This window comes from Oncorhynchus masou, chromosome 21, assembly GCF_036934945.1.
Source record: "Oncorhynchus masou masou isolate Uvic2021 chromosome 21, UVic_Omas_1.1, whole genome shotgun sequence".
Classification (NCBI taxonomy): Eukaryota; Metazoa; Chordata; class Actinopteri; order Salmoniformes; family Salmonidae; genus Oncorhynchus; species Oncorhynchus masou.
Window position 1 is genome coordinate 34,431,378 of NC_088232.1, and position 25,304 is coordinate 34,456,681.

A 25,304-nucleotide genomic window follows, 5' to 3' on the forward strand; every position below is an offset into this window, starting at 1 on the left:
TTGCCAGGTTGGAGGCAAGAGAAGCAACACCTGGGTGTACAGGTTTCACTATGCTGACTTAGTTCAGCAGTTCCCAAACTTTTTCACTGCGGTCCCCCTTCCAGCATACGTTAAAACAACAAATCTTTGGCCTAAAAAATCTAACAAAAATAATGGGCTAGTTGATCTGGACATTTCTGACAAATTATGAATAATCTAGCTCTCTAAGGTATGCAATGACTAACATGACAAGAATTGATGATGCACTACCCAATTATATATGAAATTACACTTTGTGCATTCTACTATTACAACTTTCAAGAGTAAGTTTAAAGCTGGACTGAGTTGCTTAAAATAAATCTCTCTATCTATATGATATATTTTCTGGGGGGGGGACACCCCACTGCCGACCCCTTGCTCCATTCCTGGGGGGCGCACCCAGCAGTTTGGGAACCACTGCCTTCGTTGGATCCCTTTCAGCTTGATGTGTTTTCTCTCTTTCTTTTTCTCTCTCTTTCCCCTCTTCTCTCTCTCTCTCTCTCCAGAACTTAGTCGGCACAAATCCTTTCTTCTTCACTGGTGTGTCTGCATGAGTCTGATGACGGTGAAGTCTGGAGGCTGTGTTTTTGAACTGCCTCTCTGCCAGCTATTCTCTGTAGGATTCCACTGAGTTTAAGGTAACTGTTATTTATCTCATGTGTTATGCACCAGACATTCAGCCTTTGTGAATGTGCGTGTGTAGGTGAGAGTGAATGTGTAGGTGTATAAGTGTATCTGGGTGTGTGTGTGTGTGTGTGTCCAGACGGTTTTCACAGGTTCACAGGCCTGTCGGTGGACTAGATGAAGGTGTATGGCTCTTGTTTCATCCTCTCCACGGCCTCAGGGGTGTCTTCCGTTGATTGCATTACATTCACAGCAACCTTCCCCTCATTAGTGGCAACCATGTTTTAACTCCTTATTTCACTTGGTTGATCTGAGGCTAGACACCTCTCTGCATGCACGCACACACACACAAATGGACACACACATGCACACGCACACACACGCAGGCAGGCACTCAAACACACACACAATTACAACAAAGGATCTAGTGTGTTTTGTAGGGTAGTTTTGTAGGCTACACATGTCCATATTTTGTCTTAGACTTAAGTCACAATAGACATGGAAGATAAAAAGGGGTTATGATTAGATTTAGCTGACCAAATCACATAGAGTAGCTATATTTTTGCTTGTAAGATAAATCTCTTAGTTTAAGATAAGCTATGAAGTTCCACGTATGACATGTGCAAATGAAACCTTTGTACTGTCCCCTCTACTGTGAGAAGAGGGCATTGATAGGAAAGTAGATAGGGCTGATCAATAAGAAGTGCCATTTTTTCCCCAGGCCTTCCTTCATATCTCTCCCCCTGTGTGTGCTGGGGAGGGGTCGGGGGTAGGGTCAGGTAAGTGGTGGCGTGGGCGGGTTTCTGCCCCTTTATCAATCAAGATTTTAATTACACACATCCAGAGCGACAGCTAGATTAGAAACCAATCGACGCTATCGGCCACAAAATCTAATTACTGTTTATTGACAGATAAGGCCAGGCCCCCTTCACTTTCCCAAATAAGATAAACCTCCTCCACCCCACCCCTAACACAAAGAGGCCCTGCTCCAACTGTCCATGAAATACTTTATTATAAGTAATTCTCCACTTAGGAATCAATGTATGCTTATGGAGACAGGTAATCCCCCAAGTATTATATGGTATTCTTTGTCAAGTTATCTATGGAGCTGAAGACATTCCATCTCATGTATCCAGAAACAACAGGAATCTGAATTAGGACCAGTAATTTTACACATAATTGGACAACACAGTGAAGACAAACGAGACAGGTCTTTATTTGGGCAACCATTAATCTCTCCTAACATTATGTTCAAGTGTTGCCAGTGTTGGTACATTATTTCAAGTGTCTTCTATAGTTCTGCTGTCAGTTCCACCTTAATATGTGACTGACCGCCTTGATTCTGTCTTATTTGAAATTGTGTTTTTTACATCGCATAAAAGCAGAGACACAGATCTACAACATGGTATATCATACACTGCATTTGAGGAACAATGGGAAAGTAATTCTGCTTTGAAAGTTAATAAACTTGTAACCTCACTTTTGAGAAAATGGCCTTTGAACATTTTGGTATCTGGTGAAGAGCTCTTCTTTGTCTACACCCATTCAGCATCGTTCACACCCTCTTAAGCTTTAGCCCCACCCATCTCTTTAAGGGTTGATCCGAGCATCCTGTCCTAACAACAACAGTCAAGCACCCAAGCTAACTGGCTAACGTTGGCTAGCTACTTCCAGACACAAATTCAGGAACAGCTCACTAACTGAGCTGGTTAGGATGCTTTTATGTTATCCAGAGAGTTGGTGACTGCAACTGGGCTGCTGGCAAAAATGTACGCTTTTTTGACAATGTTTACTGACAATGACCATATTCAATGGGTGTTGAGCATTCGTAAATTTGTCAGTTATTCTGCACTCTGGCACACTCAGACAAGAGTGCTCTGAAATCGGAGTAGTTTTCCAGCTAATTTACCAGCTTCTTCTATCAACAGTTGTCGCAGTGACATTCTATTGAAATGGTTACCTGCATAGTGGTCTTTTGTTAAGACATGTAGCTAGCTAGCTAAACAATGAAACATAATCACAACACATGACGTTACTGCCCTGCATGAATCTGCAGGTAGTTAACCAACCAGGTTCAATGTTCGCTAGCTAACATTAGGCTATAAATAGCAAAGCAAATGGCTCTTAGATACAAATAATAAGATCATACACATAACGTTAGCTTGCGAGCCAGCCAGCTAACGTTAGATAGCTAGCTAACAGTACACTTTAATTTGAAATGAAAATGATTTCTGTCAAAATTAGAAATGTGTAATATCTGAAAATGTAGCTAGCTGGAGTATCTTACCAGTATACATTATGGATGGATGCCCCTCCCTGTCACAGATGTCATGGTTGCCCTTAGTTTGAAGATGTAATGTGGAGACAGGTGTTTTCTCCATCTCCTTAGCTATCGTACTCTAATTCCACTGATTTCAAAACTTGGTCCTTCAGAAAGCGGAGAGCAACACTTATGCCCTTGTTCTACTCTATATATTCTTTTAAAGCCACGTTAGACAAGATTTCCTACACATACTGACCTGCTCAAATAGACAGAAATCTGCTACAGTATATGGCAGACCAATCCAAACTCATCTCTCAGCATGTCAGACCACTCATTATCTCAGCCAATCATGGCTAGCGGTAAGGTTGCTGTCTTTTTCTGTGGCTAAACCAACTAGGCTCATAATTTAACATGTTTATTTGTATTTACAGATGGCATACAGGTCTGATTTAAGGCACATTAAAGTTCACATTTTCCAAAAGGCATTTCTGCCAAAAAAAACGTTTACGTTCAAATGTGTCTCCTGTGAAGTAGTGACCTGCGACATATGTCTAGTTTCCAGAAACAAGTCACATATATGGTATCTTAATAACCAGTGGTGACTGACCCCTGACCTCTGACCCTGAGGAGCATACAGGTAGATCATCAGGCACTGTGACCCCCACTGCTCAGAACGCTGCCCCCAGAGGACAGTCCACACCACTGCAGTCTGGGGAGCATGGAGGTCCATGCTCAGCTGCTCTCTGGAGCCTGTCTGCTCTCCATCATGGAGGTCCATGCTCTGCTGCTCTCTGGAGCCTCTCTGCCCTCCATCATGGAGGTCCATGCTCTGCTGCTCTCTGGACCCCCTCTGCTCTCCATCATGGAGGTCCATGCTCTGCTACTCTCTGCTAGTCTGGAGCATGTCTGTCAACTCTCCATCAGCCGCTTTACAGCCCCCACCGCACCGCCACAGTGAGCACTTCACTTTTAAAGCCGAGAATCTGCCTCAGGTAAATATGGAGTAAATGATTGGATTATTGTTCTTTCATTTGGCCGTGTAGTAATGGCTGGATTATAAACATTGCAGAGTATAGATTTCCTGTCAGATCCTATGAATCAGACATCCTTATCTCATTTCCAGACTGCCTCTCCACCCAGCACTGCCATCTCCCAGCCAGGGAGTCTGGGGGAGCAGAAAAAAACATCCCTGCAGCCACCCAGCACAGCACAACACAGGCACTCCAAAGTCCATTCAAAGATTTCAAAAACCACTTAGGTCTCCTGTCCATATTTGTTAAGCAAGTAAATCTAAGGGATGAGGTGCACTGAATTCATAGAAAGGGGAAGAGAGGGGAGATGTCTTCCAAATGAAATTTAGGGGATGGGGGATAGAGGCGAGCTGACAGCAGTTGTTGGGAGAGAAGCTGCACTCTGATTTGGTTCGAACCATGGAAAGAAAAATGTCTTTTTTTGAATTATGCAAATATTTTGAGAGGGAGTTGAGATTAATGCCTGGTTTGTTTGATCCCGGGACATCACTAATGGTGATTCTGTCTGATGGTTGATGTTTCTTAGCTCCTCTCTGCCTGTTTGACATGGGAGTTACTTCACTGGGTTTACAACATCATCATGATTAAGTTAGTATAAAGTGTAGAGGAAAGCAACCATGCACGGAGCTTACCTTATAGTCTCTATCCAGCTCTCTCCTACAGACCTATAGAAATAGGAGAAAAAATACACAATATTAAGTAAATAAGACAATTATAATAGTGGCCTACACGGAAAAGCACGAGTGCACAGTAGTTTGAAAAGAAATCAGTCTATTCATTCATTCATCAAATAAAATCAAATGTTATTTGTCACATGCTTCGTAAATAGCAGGTGCAGACTAACAGTGAAATGCTTACTTACGGGTAATTTTCCAACAATGCAGTTAAAGAAAACTCTAAAAAAATAAACTTCTATTTAAAACAAATTGTGACACAAGGAATAAATGCACAGCGAATAACGAACAACAAGTACAAATAACATGGCTATACAGTACCAAGTTGATGTGCAGGGGTACAAGGTCCTTCAGGTAGCTCTGTACATATACGTAGGGTTAAAGTGACTAGGCAACAGGATAGATAATAGACATTAGCAGCAGCGTATGTTTAGTATGTGTGTGTGTGTGTGTGTGTGTGTGTGTGTGTGTGTGTGTGTGTGTGTGTGTGTGTGTGTGTGTGTGTGTGTGTGTGTGTGTGTGTTTGTTTGATGTCATTGTTAGTATGTGTGAGTGTGTGGGTAGAATTACTTCAAAAAATGGTCAAGGTAGATAGTTCGGGTAACCATTTTATTCGTTATTTAGCAGTCTCATAGCTTGGATGTAAAAGCTGTTCAGGATCCTGTTGGTTCCAGACTTGGTGCATTGGTACCGCTTGCCATGGGGCTTGGGTGGCTGGAATCTCTGACACCACTGCTCCCACCAAGGCACTGATAATAACTCCATGCAGGATGGAAACTCACTGGTTTCATTGACCTGCCTAGTAAGTGAGTGAGTTGCTGAAAGCTGAGCCAATAATCACCTTGAAATGTAACCACCTAAGGAAGCATTTTTTTATTGTGAACTAAACAAGCCACTGTTGTAATTTCTCCAGCCTGATGGATTCTGTGCGTTTAACAAATTGCATTTATAGATTTTCCCTTTGAAGGGATAATCTGATCTTTTAATTTATATTTCTACCATGAAACTCAAACATCAAGTGATCTTCTGAAACCCCTGGTGCACCTCAATTGGAATACATTTTCACATGCACTTAATTGCATTTAAATATATTGATATTTTAAAAGTGACTATATTATCATTTTAATGTAACTTAGCCTAATGTTCTCTTTCAAATGACTTTATCACTAGCCTATCAATATGGACCCCAGTCTTTTATCTTTAGCGTTTTAATGTATTCATTTATAATAATGATTACTTCATGATTTCCATAATAGAAAGGTTTATGTTTTTATTGATCTAGAGTGGGCAAATTATAGAAACAAATTGCATTTTGTTGCTGGCAGGTTCCTGTCATTCCTTCAGTTCATGAATTGCAATGTGTTATAAATAAATAAAAGTGCCTCCCCCGTCCTAGGTGGTCTGGTGAAATACCACTCCCTCTAGCGGAGAAGATGACGTGCCTGGTAGTCCCTCAACTATAACCTACAAGCCTTCAAGGAAGGTGTATTCAGGAATTAGGGGTTTTCTCAGTTTAAGGCCAGCATCAAATGGAAGATTTCATGATCATCCCATACTGTTGTCTTTAAATGTAGGCTATTTTATGTTAGCCAACTCATTACATTTTTTTAATGTATTTTTATTTTACACAATTGCCTACGAAACCTATGAAACAATAGATTTGATAACAAGCATATCAAACATTGAAAATTACTTTTATGTTGATTAAATTCAATGCTGACACACCAACAGTGGCTTACTGTCCATAGTTTAGACTAATTTCAGCAACTCCTGGTGCATCCCACTGGGCACAGATGTCAGTCAGTTCAACTGTTTATTTACATTCGGTTGTGTTGTCAACTAACGTGAATTACATTCGAAATAAAAAAAAAGGTCATTGGATTTGGGTTAAAGGTTGGGTGGTTCATACGAAATTCGCTTATGTTGATGACTTTTTGCAAATCCAATCAGTTTTCCACGTTGCTTCAACGCGTCACATTGATTGTTTTTGTTGAAATTACGTGAAACAACATTGGATCAACCGGTTTCTGCGCAGTGGGATATTTCCAAGAGGAACAACTAATTACAAGTTTTCAGACAATAACTGAAATGAGGTCATCCGTAATGAAGAAAGGGGTTTCTAACCATTTGCATACACATCTGGACCCCACTCTCTCCGTCTCAAAACTTCCTGGGGATCTGTCACAATGTTAGCTATGTGATACTTTTGCAACGCCCTGATCTCACTCTGCTTACAGACGCGACGCTACTATTGTCTTGTTATCTATTTATCAACAGTGGAATCCAACCGACCTTTTCGAGAACTGCCGTGGTATTTAAGATTTGTACCGCATGTCAACTGTCACTGTTGTTTTCTTGGTGAAGATTTACACTAATCCAGGCACACGTTGCTGTTATGGACCCCGAGAGGGAGGGGAAAGAGAGCGAATATTCAGTGGCAGTTATCCAAATTATCTCGGACTTTTTCTCAGTAACTATAACAGTAAAGGTCAGTAATGGCTTCTCAGCTGCATAGGCATCTTGATCTCTGCGACGGATGTTTGGTGTCGCCGCAGGGGATGGAGAATATACTGTAAAAGGGCGAAGGCTGGAGGAGGAGTTGATAGATGTAGCCTACTGTCGTATGACTAAAACGGCGCATTCACAATCACATAGGTAGCCGCTCCTACAACCTGAAGACACCAACCCTACACAGTAGCACCTGAGGGATTTGATATAACCTGTCTGTAAAGGTAGAGTATTCTCCACCTTACTTTTCTCTTCCATTTATTATCATTGGACTACTTTTCTGAAGGCTACTTACAAGTTGTTGGCACGTCCACTATCACTTCATTTATTAGCAACTTATTTTTAGCAACTTTACTTTTCATTTCATGCAACTTTTTAAAAGTTAATATTTAATGTTGCCTGCTGTTAATAATGATAACGCTATAGCCTACTGTTGACCCCATTGGCAGCTCATATGCATGTAGGCTACCTAGCCTACCAACTTGTGAAACAGTACCCTGAAACAGTGCACATTTTTAATAACCCAGCTATTCAATGTTTTATAACTGGACAGTGTGCACTCTTTTTTCAGTTTCTTTTTTTTCTTTCTGATTTTATTTTTGTATTGATTGTGGCGCTGAATCAGAGTCATGATTTTTATGAAGGACTGTTAATCAATGGAGCTGAAATTTAAATCAACTTGAACTGCGTCGTGGGCATAATGAAAAACAAGAACATGATTAGAGGGAGCGAAAGAGGAGGACATCCCCTAAAGCCAAACGGTCAACACAATTGCCAGCCCACGTCGTATTCATGTGTTATTTTACCTTCAGAGTTTGAGTGAGTTAAATTGTGATTCGGCACCTCCAATCACTCATTACTGCCACGCACAGGTCGGAAGTCGACAATAGCTCAATACAGTAGAGGTTTTTATTTAGACATTTTGAGGAAGTACATAACGGGAAGATAGTTGCTCAGCGAAACTCCACATTTGCAGAGTAACAAACGTATTTTGACGTTGTAACACTTGCAGCGCTGTCTAATAGGACTTCGAGTCGGGGCTTCTAACGCCAGAGACTGGGGCCTACTATTGCTATTGCCTGTTCGAAAAACAATTGGGCCTGTGCAATTTGGCCTATTGTTAATTCGCATAACAGTCCCTGTAAGAAACTGAAAGTGCGTGACAGACATTTGTTATCATTTTGAGACAACTGAAGTCGTTGAGAACCCCAAATTCTAGCCACTTCGCAACCAGCAGCCTAGCCTACTTCTTGGATCAAAAACAGGTCATGTGGGGTGTAATGGAACTCGGGAGTATTAGTGCTGTATTTGTCTAACAGGAAATTAAGACACAGGAATGCATGTTTTAGTACTTCATAATATTGTGGTGACACACACTCACTGCTTCAACATGTTGCTATTCGTATAGAATATGTGTTGTGTCTATTGTCTAAATTGAAGCCTCCATATCAGATCTGCAGGGTGCAAATGTATTTTTAGTTATCTATGTGCTATGAAATAAGGGAGGTCTGTGAATCCAACAATTAGTCCACATTCTTATATGACATGAATTGTGCGTGCTGTATTACTTTCTGTCATAACCCTGCTTCCACATTTGCTCACCAAATAGTGATCAATAGTGTTCAATGCATAGAGCAGTCTCTTGTCTTGTACCCAATTTCTCCCTGTCAAATCATTTTACACTATAGTGGTAAGGGAAGATTTCATAACACACCTGATACGAGGGCATTATAAACAACATCACTTTTTTCAGAACTGAGCCTACGCTACAACAATCTGGCCAATGTCACGCTACAACAATCTGGCCAATGTCATCTAGTAAGCACCAGAAGTGAAGTGTAATATTTCTAAATGATATTCCGTCATCTCATTCTCTGATATTCAGGCAGGTTGTAAATGTGGGGCAGTATCAACTCTGGTAGGCTCATAAAGGACAAGGATGAATTTAGCAAATTTGCTGAAAGAGACATCGCATCCAAATACGAACTTGAATATGTAACCCTGTAAGTAATCTAATTCGCTATATAAAAACCTGTGTGTGTGTGTGTGTGTGTGTGTGTGTGTGCGTGCGTGTATAGTTATGTACTGTAGCTGCATAATGAATGAGACAGGATTTTTTCAATGGAGGATTCCAGCAGTGAACGAGCCTTCTTGATAAGCATTCCAAAGGGATTGCACCCATCCCCTTAACCAAGTCAGATGGATTACAAATTAGAATGAACGACCTTTAATCCATTGTTTTTCAATGAAATTACAGTCTGTTCCAAAATATCTTCAGACATCAATCATCTATTTTATATGTGCCTTTGGCACATGCCAAAGCCCTATGCCGTGAGGTCGCAGGTCACTGTCTGTTGTATTCTACAGCAGGTTGATAGTAGTTTTATTCATACTGTATGCTGATTCATGAAATCCCTTGTCAGCGTTGCCTGAAATCTCCACCACGTGTCTTTAGGGTTGTATCTAGGTCAAGGAAATTGGGTAGCACTTTGTTTTTAAGAAAACACACAGTCTTGATTTGTCATGGATTTTGTCTGGCTATTTCTCATTATTTCATTGGAATATTCAGTCAGGGTTATTATAACAGATGTTTAAGATTTTATAATTGATTCACACTAGTTTGATTTTGGATTGTATATTGTGTTTTATATACAGTAGCAGCCATGTCAATCAATGGCTTAGATGTGGAAATATAGTTCTTTGGTGTACTGTAAGTCATTTTTTGTATTTTTTAAGAAGGACTAGATGTTTTAATGTGAGCTACTTTAAAGCAGCTCTGATGGGGATGTTGCTGGACATCAATAGGCCTGTGATGATCAAGAGGGATTGAGTGATGGTTTTGTGTCGATTATGGAAACGTGAGCTGATTAATACCTGGATTATTTTTTCAACTGGAATACCAACATGCAGTTATGGGGCAGTCCTATTTTACCAGAGACATACTGTTACTGTATTACAGTAAGGAGGGACAATTTGCCAACCTCCTATTATTGGAAGACATTGTATTCAGTTCCCCAAGTTGTCGACTCTTCAATTATGAAATGATTAAATCAACTATGAAAAGTAAGCCACTAGCCACCATCTCTGAACTTGCTTTATTCAAGTAGAGCTAATTAGATAAAAAAACAGTAAAGTCATGCTATTTGACTTATCCCAGAATTGTCAGCCATTGTTCGACTGCTCTTTTCTACTTTAAGATGCCATGTTAAGCTGTGTTCTTATAATATAGGGATACAGTAACATGGAGCCCCTCATTGACTGTGAAATGCTATCTGCGTTCTCCACATGCTTCCTAGGCTTGATCAACAGTGAAACACAGGCGGTTTTAAACCGAGGTCAGAGAAGACAGGGCTGGATTTTCCGCTGCTTTAGAAGCTGATGGGCTCCCAGAGTTTGAGTTATGGCTTTAGATCATCTCTCACAGCTGGTGAAAGGTCCACAATAGTCCTTCACATGTATCACCAAGCGCAAATGGCCACGCACAACTCAATACATGGATTTACTTTCCTCAACGGATGCAAAGTTGTTGTCTTTTGCAAGTAAATGTGTGTTCCCAGTTGTCTCTGTGTTGTTGGGTTTCAGTTTTCTGCGCTTTTTGACTTGTTCTGAATCCTGACATGTCAGATTTGTTGTTACTTCAGCAGAAATCCCAGAAACATTCCTTACCCCATGACTTCAACGGGTGACTATCTAGAAAAATGGAGCACTCTGTTTCTGCATAGATCTGCATAGATCTGAAAGATTTATTGACGGGACAGTCAGACAGGCTGAAATGTCTCTGGGGTACTGAAAAACCACTACTGCTGTTAGCAGTTTTAAATTAAGCTCATTTGAAGGATCAACAGTAAAGCATTGCTTGGTTACATTGCTTTGTTGTGGTTGTCTGTCATAACCTGCTGAAACAAATACTTGTTTTTGTAATGAACTGTTGTTATTCTTGTACACACTACAGTATGTTGTGTAAAAAAACTTTTTTTATATATATAAATATTCCTTGTGCTATTTCAATTGGTATAAAAGCTTTATTTTTGTGAATCTGAAAATAAAGCTTGAATTGAATTAATAATATTGTTTTACTATAAATGTTTTCCTGTTTTCCCGGACTAATTGTGATTAAGTGGTCTCAAGTGGGAAATCATATTATTTTATTTTTTATAGATTTGTGCTTTCTTTCAACATCAATAGGGCATACATGTCCAGCAACTCGTGCATGTATTCATATTGGAAATTAGCAGTGTGAATGGCTGCATGTGAGTTTTTAGCTGTCATATTTTTATTTGTGTGCTTTTCAACATGTTTTAGTGTGTCGTGTGAACTCTTTTAAGGGCATGTTGTAAAGTATATGCATCTGTCTGTTCTAATGACTGCGGCGTTGTGTATGTGTGTGTGTATTTCTGTGCAGCAGAGAGCTCTATTGAGTGTTTGGTTCCCTCCTCCTCCGTGCTCTGTCCCTTTAAGTCCTACCCCTCGGAGACAACAGCAGCTGTTCCATATTCATCAAGCCACTGAGTCTTAAAGAGCCCTATCCTGACCATGGAAAGAGTCATTCCTCTCTCTCGCTCTCTCAAGCTCTCTGCATCTTAGCGCTCATCCGCCGCTGCCTGCGCTCATCTCGATCGCACTGTCTCTCGCCCCCCCTTTACCTCTCTCTCTCTCCCACTCCCCTCTCTCGATCTCTCATATACACACAGACACACACATACACCCACAACCATAGAAACAGACACAAACACTCTTCAACTCTCTTGCGCACACACTCTCGAACACAGTCAGATACAGCATACCTGTGCAGGCTGGGGGAAGCAGTTCTGGAGGGGCTTTTCACCGTTCTTTCTGAGGGTGCTCTGCTGTCATTTTGGGGGAGAAGCGGGTCTCAATTGTTTCCTATTTCCTCTTCCTCTTCTCATTCCTGGAATGCTAAAACTGGACTGATGGACATTTCAGAACTTTGTCTGCCAGACCCTCTCAGCTATCATAACCAGTAGGTGCACGTCTTTCTTTCAACCTTTCTTTTAACATACCCGTCTTTTGTGATGTTGGATATAGCTTTGTTCCCCTCTTGCAATCTTTCTTTATTTTTCCTCCTCTCTCCTTTCTCTTCATGTTTTCTTGTAGAAGTGCTTGCATTTGTTTCCTTGACAAAGGACCTGCCGATCTCGACGCTGAACTTTTTACTGCTATTGTTATGGTGCACTGTGCTTTTCCTGGCTCTCTTGCTCTCTCTCTCTCTCACACACACACAAACACACACACACCCACACACACACACACACACGTGCACTATCTGACTCTTTCTCTCTATATATGTTATGGAGGGCTGTTAATTCATACAGGACTGTCTGCTGCCAGTGATACCCTAAAAGCAACAAGAGAGGTGTACTGTGGTGTGTCTTTGGTTGTGTTCAATAGGGAGAGAGGATCCTTAGCCCTTTAGCACATTGTCAGCCATGTGTGTCACTGTGCACATTTCATTAAGAGCATGGCCGATCAATTAGGAGTAGCTCATTGCAACGTGCAAGTGTGTTTTTCCTAAAGAATAGAGGGAATGTGTCCTGTTGGGTTAGGAGCTTGTTCTGGGATGGCTTTGTTCTCTGTTTGTGTCCTGGCCGGACTGCCACCCTGACAGAATCAAAATACATTTAAAAAGATTAGATTAAATTAGATAGATTGAATTCATGGAATTGGGGAGGATGAATTGCACGCTGCAATATTTGTATGTCTGGGGATAGACGTATGAAAGAACTGTGTAATCCCAGTGGTCAGTCAGATCCATCCCAGCTAGTAGCACATCAGCCAGGCTGCCTGTCTGAGAAGCCCTCGCTAACTGTGGGCTTGCTTAAAGTTACCTGGTAATTGTATATGCACTTCTGCTTTTATACATTCATATCTTGTTGGCATGTAGGAGATGTATTTTTTATTTTATAGCAGACTTGTATGATTGCTTGAATAAAATTGGAAAAGTATCTCCAATCCTATTTTAGTAATCTACTTTAGAAAGTGTTCTAAAAATACAACAGCTAGATATCTATACATGTATGTTTTAAAAACATTTTACAGTACAGCTATATATTTTAGGCCCAATATTCCACTCAGCAGTGACAATCTTTTAATTTGCAGGGTCTGTAAGTATTATCATGTGCTTTTGATGAAATTCTTTATTCTTGCTGTCACATCCTCATGTAGTATTCCAGATAGTCATTATTTCAACCCATAACTCTTTCCACGCAAAAATCTAATCAGCCAAATGTGTCTGTCTGTCGTTGTAGCTGGATTATGATTAAAAGGCATATCTGCTGAAAGATTGAGATATATTTATTTATTTTTGTCATTTAGCAGATGCTCTTATCCAGAGCAACTTACTGGAGCAATTAGGGATAAGTGCCTTGCTTAAGGGCACATCAACAGATTGTTCACCTAGTCGGCTTTTTGGATTCAAACCAGCGGCCTTTCAGTTACTGGCCCAACATTCTTAACCACTAAGCTACCCGCCGTCCTATGATATGATAGAAAATAATAAATGAAAGTAGTTGAGCAGAATAGATTTTCATGTATAGTGTTTGAAAGCAATACAACCAGAGGAATTCTCAATGGGATGTCATGCAAAAGAGGGAACGGGTTGAATTGTTCTGACAGCCTAAGGATTCACTCACTTGTTTTCAGGAACTCTAGTTTGGGCAGGAACCATATCCCGCTCAGAGAGAGAAGACAACCTAGTGGACTCGTTACTCCTTAGACGGACTGTTATAATCTCCTTTGTTTTACAGAGGTTCTATACAACTCTGCCTTTTAGATACACTTCAGTGGTAAAGGGTCAAAATAACAAACTTGCTCATCATAATATCCAATAACTATACAATAACTACTGAGGCATATTTAAGATACCTTTAATAGTATTAACGTTTACATAGTATACTGATTTATGAGGAGAACATTGTTTTTAACGCTCAAACCTTTCAAATGCAATCTTCCACCTCAATGTGACTCATGTATTCATGTTTATGATTTTCCTCCAAATCATGTTTTTTGGTGCAATGTTGTTAACAACATTCTAACCTACTTTGGTGGTTATTCACTGTAAACACTCTAGCCAATATGGGGTGCATAAATTAAATCATTAAATTGCAGTCTATAAAACCGGTTTTTATTTTAGATTGACTGACATTATATTTCCGATAGGGAAGTGTTTCAACAGAAATGTGCAATATAATGATTTTGGATTTCATTGGAAAGGTGGGCACAGTGCACAATACTAATAATGTTTGTGTTAAATTAAGCAAAGCTTTTCTTTGGTGGCTTTAATGATACATGTACACTAGGTGATGCAGAATGATTTATTTATTTTATTTTGCATCATTTAATATAACATATATATCATGCAGTGGAATACGATTATTAGATACAAATCATTTTGTGTCCCAATGTTGTGTTTCACCCCATTCATGTAACATTTATAAGACAAGCAATTCTAATACAAAAAAATACAACTACAAGGGGTGGTTGGCACTCAAAATACTGTGTTTTACATGTTTTATTTTCTATCACATACGATGTGGAGACAGCGTGCATTTCCTTCTCTTCTGTGATATAGAACAGATCATATCTGTAAATGTAACATATAACGCCATATTAAATATAGGTTTGACATAATTGTGGTGTTCTATGATATAGGTATTAGATGTTTGTGCATGTAAAATGAAATGAGTCAATTGAACACTTATTACTGCTTTAGCCATGGATAGCAGGAATTACATACAGTAGATGTTTTGACATGCAATGGCTGGCAATATCTCAAACATAAATCAGTTTAAGATCAGCTGTGATCTTTTCATAAATTGCATTGAAATAGTTTAGATATTTATGTACAGTAACACTCTAGTATACACTTAAGATGTATTTGAATTGATTTAAAATAAAATGTCCAACTATAAAAAAAAAATATAAAAATCTTTACAAAGCAGTTCATCCAAAAGTAAAATCATTACGCAAAGGATTAAATACTTTATAATGAAAATAACATTGGACAACAAATTCAAGTCTTTACTTCCAGCTAATGCAGTGTTGTTCGTTTGCGTTGAGTTTACAGTGTCTAGTCCCTCTGCTTGGTCCGTGGACAGCAGTATTTCCAGCCCCTCGGTGTTGTGTGGTGGTGTGTGTCTCCGGTGCTTAGTTGCTGGGATTACTGGGACGTATGTACACCATGTAATTAGCAGAGCAGTGATGTAGAAGCTGTGTAGTATGTTGCTCTATAGATTGACCTGGGGGCCTGAGTGACACTGCCAACGACTGTAGGAATCAGATTGAATCAGAAATCGTTTTTTATTTCAGACAATATGGAGAGGTATGTATAGCCTATTACTGCTTGTTTGAACTGATCACTCAAATACATTTGCCCTAAAAAAGAGCAATAGTAGGTATGAAGTGGCATGTCTCTCTCCACAGCTTCAAGCTTGCTCTATATTTATTCTCCCTTCTCGATTGGGATGGATAGTAAGCTACGTATAGTAAGGTTGGGATGATGGGATAGTAAGCTACGTATTGTAAGATTGGGGTGGATAGTAAGCTACGTATTGTAAGATTGGGATGGATAGTAAGCTACGTATAGTAAGATTGGGATGATGGGATAGTAAGCTACGTATTGTAAGATTGGGGTGGATAGTAGGCTACGTATTGTAAGATTGGGGTGGATAGTAAGCTACGTATTGTAAGATTGGGATGGATAGTAAGCTACGTATAGTAAGATTGGGATGATGGGATAGTAAGCTACGTATTGTAAGATTGGGGTGGATAGTAGGCTACGTATTGTAAGATTGGGGTGGATAGTAAGCTATGTATTGTAAGATTGGGATGGATAGTAAGCTACGTATTGTAAGATTGGGGTGGATAGTAAGCTACGTATAGAAAGATTGGGATGATGGATAGTAAGCTACGTATAGTAAGATTGGGATGATGGATAGTAAGCTACGTATAGTAAGATTGGGATGGATAGTAGGCTACGTATTGTAAGATTGGGGTGGATAGTAAGCTACGTATTGTAAGATTGGGATGATGGATAGTAAGCTACGTATAGTAAGATTGGGGTGGTTAGTAAGCTACATATTGTAAGATTGGGGTGGATAGTAAGCTACGTATTGTAAGATTGGGGTGGATAGTAAGCTACGTATAGTAAGATTGGGATGGATAGTAGCTACGTATAGTAAGATTGGGGTGGATAGTAAGCTACGTATAGTAAGATTGGGGTGGATAGTAAGCTACGTATAGTAAGATTGGGATGATAATAAGCTACGTATTGTAAGATTGGGGTGGATAGTAAGCTACGTATTTTAAGATTGGGGTGGATAGTAAGCTACGTATAGTAAGATTGGGGTGGATAGTAAGCTACGTATTGTAAGATTGGGGTGTATAGTAAGCTACGTATTGTAAGATTGGGGTGGATAGTAAGCTACGTATTGTAAGATTGGGGTGGATAGTAAGCTACGTATTGTAAGATTGGGGTGGATAGTAAGCTACATATAGTAAGATTGGGGTGGATAGTAAGCTACGTATAGAAAGATTGGGATGATGGATAGTAAGCTACGTATTGTAAGATTGGGATGGATAGTAAGCTAGGTATTGTAAGATTGGGATGGATAGTAAGCTACGTATAGTAAGATTGGGGTGGATAGTAAGCTACGTATTGTAAGATTGGGGTGGATAGTAAGCTACGTATAGAAAGATTGGGATGATGGATAGTAAGCTACGTATTGTAAGATTGGGATGGATAGTAAGCTACGTATTGTAAGATTGGGGTGGATAGTAAGCTACGTATTGTAAGATTGGGATGGATAGTAAACTACGTATAGTAAGATTGGGGTGGATAGTAAGCTACGTATTGTAAGATTGGGGTGGATAGTAAGCTACGTATAGTAAGATTGGGGTGGATAGTAAGCTACGTATAGTAAGATTGGGGTGGATAGTAAGCTACGTATTGTAAGATTGGGGTGGATAGTAAGCTACGTATAGTAAGATTGGGATGGATAGTAAGCTACGTATTGTAAGATTGGGATGGATAGTAAGCTACGTATTGTAAGATTGGGGTGGATAGTAAGCTACGTATTGTAAGATTGGGATGGATAGTAAGCTACGTATTGTAAGATTGGGATGGATAGTAAGCTACGTATTGTAAGATTGTGGTGATAGTAAGCTACGTATTGTAAGATTGGGATGGATAGTAAGCTGAAATTCACAGAACTTGATTTGTTTAAGTTGAAGTCACTCTTGTTTCAGGCAGCAGCAGGTAACATATGGCAGTCAGACAGGCTTATTGTTTCTCTCCTATTGCTCCGGCTGTTTCAGCGCAACTCAGAAATCAACCAGTGCTGAGGATTGTCAGTTTGAGTTCATCTGGGCTCTCGAGCAAACACACGCTGAGCGGCAGGCAGCTGATTGAGACGGGACTCCTCTCCCTCCCTAAATGTTCCATCAACACCCTCACTGCTCCTCCCAGCCATACTCTACATGTCAATTTTCCATTTAGTAAATGCTTTCTGATGCATTTTCATAAAAAAGTAGTAGTTAGAACACAGCAATGAATTACATTTCAATTTGTTTGACTTCATTTCCAGGTTGCTGCATTAGGCTCTGTAAAATGCCCATTTCTAACATTCTTGTCCCTTCTCTCTTTATTCTTATTAGGTTTCAGAGAACAAGGCGAGGGAATTACATTAGTGTATCTTAAGTTAAAAGCTCTTTGCTCTTTGACCAAGTGTTTCAGTGTTATTGGGTTAATCTGATTTTTGCTGTCTTCATGGAGATGCTATCGCAGGGTACAGGTAGTGGCGGGTAACCAAAGCAGTCCTGCACAGACACCATCCAGATGGGATCAGCTTACGGTAATTTGGTTTCAGAATACATTACCAGAAGAGGCTCCTGGCCGAGAACGGCCACCCCGCTAAGAGCTAGGAGTCTGTGGTCGCTGTGGCCACTGCAGACAGCCAGCTCCAGCCGGCCCAGGTGACCACCGCTGTTCCCCGGCCCATTCCAACCCTCCTCTTGCTTCTCTCCCTCTGCACTTAAGGGGAGGTGTCGGGATACGTGCCTTTTAAGAAAAACCTAATGTTTGAAATTCAATTTGTCACCCAATTCTAAATGCATCTCCTTGTACCAACAGGGCTTCGTTGTCCAATTCATTAGGGCGATTACTCAGTCCACTGGCCACACTGGAGCCCTCACATTTCTGGTAAGCCCTGCATATAAGTATAATAAGTATCATTTCTTTCACTGAAAACATGTCACTCAGACCAGGCTGTTCGGGGGGGGGGGGGGTGCTGTCCCCGGTCCCCAGGGCGTTAAGGGATGCAGAGTGGATTGACCCTCCCTGCTCTCCATTTTTGTGTGTTTGTAATTGTTGGCTACTTGCATCTGCTATTTAAGGGAAGCTCTTCACAGCACTTCACGTACACCGTCACATACAGTGTTACCCTCCACTCTTCCCCACTCTGGCCCTTCATGCATCCTTATCCCCCAGTTAACTAGGCAGGACAGAATATAAGGACAGAGTATTGAGATTCAAACTGCACACATCTACTTCACCTTCCCTGAACATAGCATCCCGGGGTCCCATTTAACTAGGGCCTCATTGAGATGCTTACTTATTTCTTGTAGAATACATAATAAAGATGATACATTCCTAGACATATGGTATAGAGCATAGTTTTTACTGAACTAGGTGGACTTCAACTTCTGTTTGTTTGATGTTTCTTTGATCATTTTGCTTTTGATTACAGACTGTTTATGTGAAGTGTGTGCACTGATATAGTTTATCTCAGAAGACCTCGATAATTGTTTGTAACACCCATTGTTAACACTCTAAAATGACAGATTTATTTTGGATACCATGACTCATACGAGCTCATGCAGTGTTTGGTCTTTCTAGTCTTTTCTGTGATGAGCCACGTCACTTTGACCATTTCACGACATCCAACCGCACTGAAACCACCAAACTTCACCAGTCGTCCCTCCTGATTTTGACCACGGTAACCTTGGACACCTTTACTGCAGTGTGCGAATGTGTTTAAAAATAACCAGGTCCATTAGTCAAGGAGGATAATGCTAGCCTGGCTACGTGGGCTACTTTCACGCCCTTGTGGCAGCGAAGTGCTATCACTGACACGGTGCGTCAGCACTTCTTTCTGTTGCTCCAACACTGAAAGGCTCCCCTTGATTCACACACGCGCGCACACACACACACATAAGGAGGCTCAAATGGATGACTGTCAGAGAAGTTGTGTAAAAACATAATAACTGCATTCTGAATATTATAATACATTATTAGTCATGAGGTATTATCATGAGAATATACGATTTCAGAGTCCAAGATTTGTTTTTCTAACACATTGGGACAAACAGCTGTAATTACATATGTATTACTAATATTCACTGCACAGTGAATATGTGGTTAGAGTGTGATTATCCAGTTATAGTTTAATCATTGAAGATCTTTCTTTGGTTTGGTGTGTTACTCATCTCGTCATCGGTTTGTTTTCATTCATTCCTCTCTCTGTCTGTATTTGCGTCTGCTTTGCCGCCCGATAGACGCCAGACTGAATGATAATTCTGCAGCTTTTAGATACGCTCTGTCGTAAATGTAATGGAGGGAACATGCTAAGTCCGCTAATTTACACTTGGTAAAAAGCGTGACGTGGAGTGGACGATGCGGGCGTTTATCAGTGAATGTTATTGGTATTGAGCGGCCAGTCGTTTGAAGGTTATGTTTCTGAGCAGTAATTGAAATGCAAAATAACATTAGGATCGATGGTTAGCTCTGTTTATTTATGAAATCAATATTGAAACCGTCCGTCACAATAGCAGCTCTGATTCTTACTGACAGCTTAAGTACGGATGGACTGACTGTACACAGCCTCTGCAGCCCTTCCAGGCCTCCCAGCCATAACAGCTGTTAGCCTGAGAGCCATTTGCCTCCTTGCTCTGCCCTGCCCTACACTGCTCTACTCTGTCCTGTTCTGTCCTGGCCACCCAGGCAGACTGATGGCATGGAGCATTCTAGGAGGTTCTGAAGACATATTGTAGGACAGTCTGAATGACAGCATTGATGAGCTTGGATAAGAATCGACACTAAAGCTACAAGTTCAAGAGTTTACATTAATACTGGAGTTAATGCAACCCAGTCTTGATGTAAAGGTTGTGATATTGTCGGGTGTGTACATACTCATTGGACCCTCGCTGTTGTTGTGTGCATGTGTCTCTCCCAGAGAGGGAGAACATGAGCACGTTCTCCTGGTTAGGTTTGCCTGCCCTGGGGCCAGAACTTCTGAATCACCAACCATTAACATCCTAGTATGCAGGCTAACTGCTACCCACCCTCTGCCTCAGTGTGCAGGGCTAGTTTCACAGTGGTGACTGGGAATATTTATTAATGTGTTTATTTCCTAGGGACCTTGTCAATAGGGTTTGTAGTCACATTACAAAATGGATGGGAATCTTGTTGTTTGGGGTTTTCGGTAAATTGAAAATGTTTGAATATTTTTTGAATATTAGCGGGTCAATGACAGATTTCTGGGGGGTTCACCCGTGAGTTAGAAATGTGTCACTGACAGTCGTCCGCTGTGATCTTTTTCTGGGGTTTGTCTTTTAGGAAGGTTACAACGTCCATTTCATTTCTTGTTTTAATTCAATGTCAAAGTTCTATCTTCTCTGCGTAAATCAAAGTCGATTAGACGTCCGTTTAGTCCCTCTCTCAGTGCTGTGCTGACCCGTGGCTGTCTCAGTAAACCAGACTGCATTACAATGTCAATCTTTATTCATCATTCTCTCTGCCTGAGAGAAGCCTCTCGGCTTTCATTTCTGGAATGTCATAGCAGGGGCATGGACATACATGATGCCGTAGAGGGTACATTGAGGCTTGGCAGGGGGAACTGCATGTGTTATGGAAGGTGGAAGCTAGTCATGTTGTGTTTTTACATGTTTGTGTTTGACCTTTTTATCATTTCATATTTGTATACCCTGTACCCCCAAATGCACACAAAACACAGTGAAATGGTTTAGTTGAGCTGAGTAGTATAAACTGGCAGGTAGGATTCCTCTTTCACTAACACTGCTATGACACCAGACGGTGTCGGCTGCTGAGATGTATGTTTAGATTGCCCCCTGAAGGAGACTCATTAATTCAAAAAATATCCCCAAAGTGTAATTATTCCTGAATGGCATGGTGTTGGATGTCAGCATATAAATCATCCACCCCACCCACTTTTTTATAATCACCACTATTTATGGGGAGTGAGGGGAGGGTCTGGGACATGAGCCTGTAAAGAGCTGGGGACCAGGGAGAGACTAGGGAGAGACTAGGGAGAGACCAGGGAGAGACCAGGGAGAGACTAGGGGGAGACTAGGGAGAGACCAGGGAGAGACTAGGGAGAGACTAGGGAGAGACCAGGGAGAGACCAGGGAGAGACCTGGGAGAGACCAGGGAGAGACCAGGGAGAGACCAGGGAGAGACTAGGGAGAGACCAGGGAGAGACTAGGGGAGGGGCCCTGAGTGTCTCTGGGGCGATTTGAAGGGCTTTAACACACCACCCCATAGCCGTGAAATAAAGGCCTGGGGCACGGTTCCATACAGTGGAATAACTAGAGATCATTGGTGTCGTCTGCATCAAAAGAGATTGTGTTATCGCCTCAAAGATGATGAAAACAAACAAACAAAATCTAATTAATTTTGTCCTCACATTTTTATCAGCATACTGTATGTTCAACATTGAACATTATTTCAGTGTTCCATATTCCACAACAAAATGTGGAACTCATCCATGTGCTATGTTTATGTGTGAGCCTGTGTAAACATTGACACATTTGATTGCAGTTAAATTATTCTGGACACCTGATAAACCTGTTAGTCTTGCCTTGTGTGTGTGTGTATATATATTGTGTGTGTGTGTGTTTGGCCCTTCCTCTGATGAAGAGGGTAATTTATGGTAGTGGCAGGACGGGCTCTTTGTTTAAAGCAGGTAGAGTTCCCCCCTAAACAAGGACAGCCTATCAGAGGAAGATTAATGAAGTAATTTCATGCATGGCTCCTTGCCTCTGTCCCCCTGTACTCGGAGTCACTGTGTCTCAACCTGTGATTTACATTGGTCTGCCTTAAATAGGCTTAACCCTTTACAATAATATTTCCTCTGGTTGTACGCACACACTGCAGAGTGCATGCAATGACTACACACCCTCTGTGTATGATCCATATTTCAAGATATATATGTGTGTTCTAGTTAGATTTGACATACATGTATAGTTTTCCCTTGCTGGTTATACACTAGTTCTCCTTGGTTCACAGGGTTGTGTCTGTTCTGCTTCCAGAACAGTGTCGTGTGGTATACAGCTGGAGCCAGATCTCTGTGCTTGTGGTTTAGGCCAGGGAATAGAACGGCTGGTAAGGCTCAGATAGGAAAGGGAAAGGGGGATACCTAGTCAGTTGTACGACTGAATGCGTTCAACTGAAATGTGTCTTCTGCATTTAACCCAACCCCTCTGACTCAGAGAGGTGCAGGGGGCTGCCATAATCGACATCCACGTCTTCGGTTAGACATGGTGAAGTGTATGGGATCTGAATTACACAAGACTATTTATGATTAGGCATTAGGCATCCACTGCCAACAATTAATGCTCTCGATGACACATTTAATGGTGGCTAATTATTTTGCTGAAAGAGCACCATTAGACTTTCTTCCTATAGTGAGCTGTGATGATACAGAATAGCTCCCTGAGCTATTCTACTCTACAGGGAGCATATCTGCTGTGTATGCAGAGTAGTATGCTCACTCTTTTATTGCCGTAGAACCATGTCTGAACTGGTAACCCACTCCCTAACAGAGTTCTGGCATCTTCATCTGATCTTTCCTACCGTCATTTGTTTTCCGAGGATTCTTAGCCCTTTTCAGAATAGGATCACTCCAGTGTCACTCAGACAGTTTACGTCAGACAAACAGCAGTGCCTGTATCATAAGAGGGCCTGTTTTTCCTGCCAGCATCGTTTCAACAGGAAGAACAGAGGGGGGATCAATAGATGTGATCTGTGTCTGGGCAGCCAGCACTGTCTTGTGGCTGGCCTGGTGGAGCATGGGGCTCATGTTGTCGTAGTGGGTGAGCTCATGGCTTTATAAAGACTACAGTGACATCGCTGTGGAGCAGCTAAATTTAATCCTCTGTTGGAGACTGAAAAACTGAATTGGCCGGGGCCACGGAGCTGCATGGTCCCCGCAGTGGTAACCCTGCACCACCCAGCTCCATCCAGCCCCATCCCCTGGCCTACGGACTATTGATTTGGGGCCCACGCCGCTCTCCATAAGCACGCATAAACAGCCCTGTCTCCCTTCCGCTCTCTCTCTCTCTCTCTCTCTCTCTCTCTATCACACCCTCTTTTTTGCTTTCTGTTTGTCTGTCTCTCTTACTCCTCTATTGTGTTGTTCTATAGATCAGCTCATTATACATATCTGTCAGCTGACGTGTCCGTTAACAAAGAGGGCCCACCCATCCCACCCCCTTTACACATACCCTTCCCCTTCCTCTATCTGTTTAGAGCAGGCCTAATGAATGAGAAAATCCCAAATTAGGAGGTTTTCCCAAACTAAGAATAAAATGGGTCTCTATTGGGTGCAGGGAGTGCCTCTACCTCTATACCAACCACTGCCTCCTTTAACATTTACTACGATGCGTCTCCTCCTCCCTACTTACACACACACCTCCCCATTCCCCTGATGGTCATTAACCTGGACCCAGTTATATAGCAAAACATCCTCATCCCAAGCTCTGATCCCCCCCATCTCATTTCATTAACCTGGACCCAGTTACATAGCAAAACATCCTCCCCCCAAGCTCTGATCCCCCCCATCTCATTTCATTAACCTGGACCCAGTTATATAGCAAAACATCCTCCCCCCAAGCTCTGATCCCCCCCATCTCATTTCATTAACCTGGACCCAGTTATATAGCAAAACATCCTCCCCCAAAGCTCTGATCCCCCCCATCTCATTTCATTAACCTGGACCCAGTTATATAGCAAAACATCCTCCCCCCAAGCTCTGATCCCCCCATCTCATTTCATTAACCTGGACCCAGTTATATAGCAAAACATCCTCCCCCAAGCTCTGATCCCCCCATCTCATTTCATTAACCTGGACCCAGTTATATAGCAAAACATCCTCCCCCCATGCTCTGATCCCCCCATCTCATTTCATTAACCTGGACCCAGTTATATAGCAAAACATCCTCCCCCCAAGCTCTGATCCCCCCATCTCATTTCATTAACCTGGACCCAGTTATATAGAAAAACATCCTCCCCCCAAGCTCTGATCCCCCCCATCTCATTTCATTAACCTGGACCCAGTTATATAGCAAAACATCCTCCCCCAAGCTCTGATCCCCCATCTCATTTCATTAACCTGGACCCAGTTATATAGCAAAACATCCTCCCCCAAGCTCTGATCCCCCCATCTCATTTCATTAACCTGGACCCAGTTATATAGCAAAACATCCTCCCCCAAGCTCTGATCCCCCCATCTCATTTCATTAACCTGGACCCAGTTATATAGCAAAACATCCTCCCCCAAGCTCTGATCCCCCATCTCATTTCATTAACCTGGACCCAGTTATATAGCAAAACATCCTCCCCCAAGCTCTGATCCCCCCATCTCATTTCATTAACCTGGACCCAGTTATATAGCAAAACATCCTCCCCCAAGCTCTGATCCCCCCATCTCATTTCATTAACCTGGACCCAGTTATATAGCAAAACATCCTCCCCCCAAGCTCTGATCCCCCCATCTCATTTCATTAACCTGGACCCAGTTATATAGCAAAACATCCTCCCCCAAGCTCTGATCCCCCCATCTCATTTCATTAACCTGGACCCAGTTACATAGCAAAACATCCTCCCCCCAAGCTCTGATCCCCCCCCATCTCATTTCATTAACCTGGACCCAGTTATATAGCAAAACATCCTCCCCCAAGCTCTGATCCCCCCATCTCATTTCATTAACCTGGACCCAGTTATATAGCAAAACATCCTCCCACCAAGCTCTGATCCCCCCATCTCATTTCATTAACCTGGACCCAGTTATATAGCAAAACATCCTCCCCCCAAGCTCTGATCCCCCCATCTCATTTCATTAACCTGGACCCAGTTATATAGCAAAACATCCTCCC

General features: G+C 41.6%; 1 protein-coding gene across 2 annotated transcripts in view; it reads left to right on the forward strand.

Annotated features, from left to right (window-relative positions):
* Nucleotides 1–6,650: 6,650 nt before the first annotated feature.
* The window catches only part of esrrb (estrogen-related receptor beta), a 65,598-nt gene continuing 46,944 nt past the window's right edge, over nucleotides 6,651–25,304 (forward strand). The window contains exons 1-3 of one of the 2 annotated variants that reach the window (XM_064928261.1): nucleotides 11,649–12,099; nucleotides 17,908–18,107; nucleotides 18,265–18,333. In XM_064928261.1, the coding sequence (XP_064784333.1) occupies nucleotides 17,971–18,107; nucleotides 18,265–18,333 (206 nt within the window). In that variant the 5' untranslated portion in view covers nucleotides 11,649–12,099; nucleotides 17,908–17,970. Of the gene's footprint in view, nucleotides 7,343–11,648; nucleotides 12,100–17,907; nucleotides 18,108–18,264; nucleotides 18,334–25,304 lie in introns of those variants that run through there. The other variant, XM_064928262.1, reaches the window with a different exon arrangement.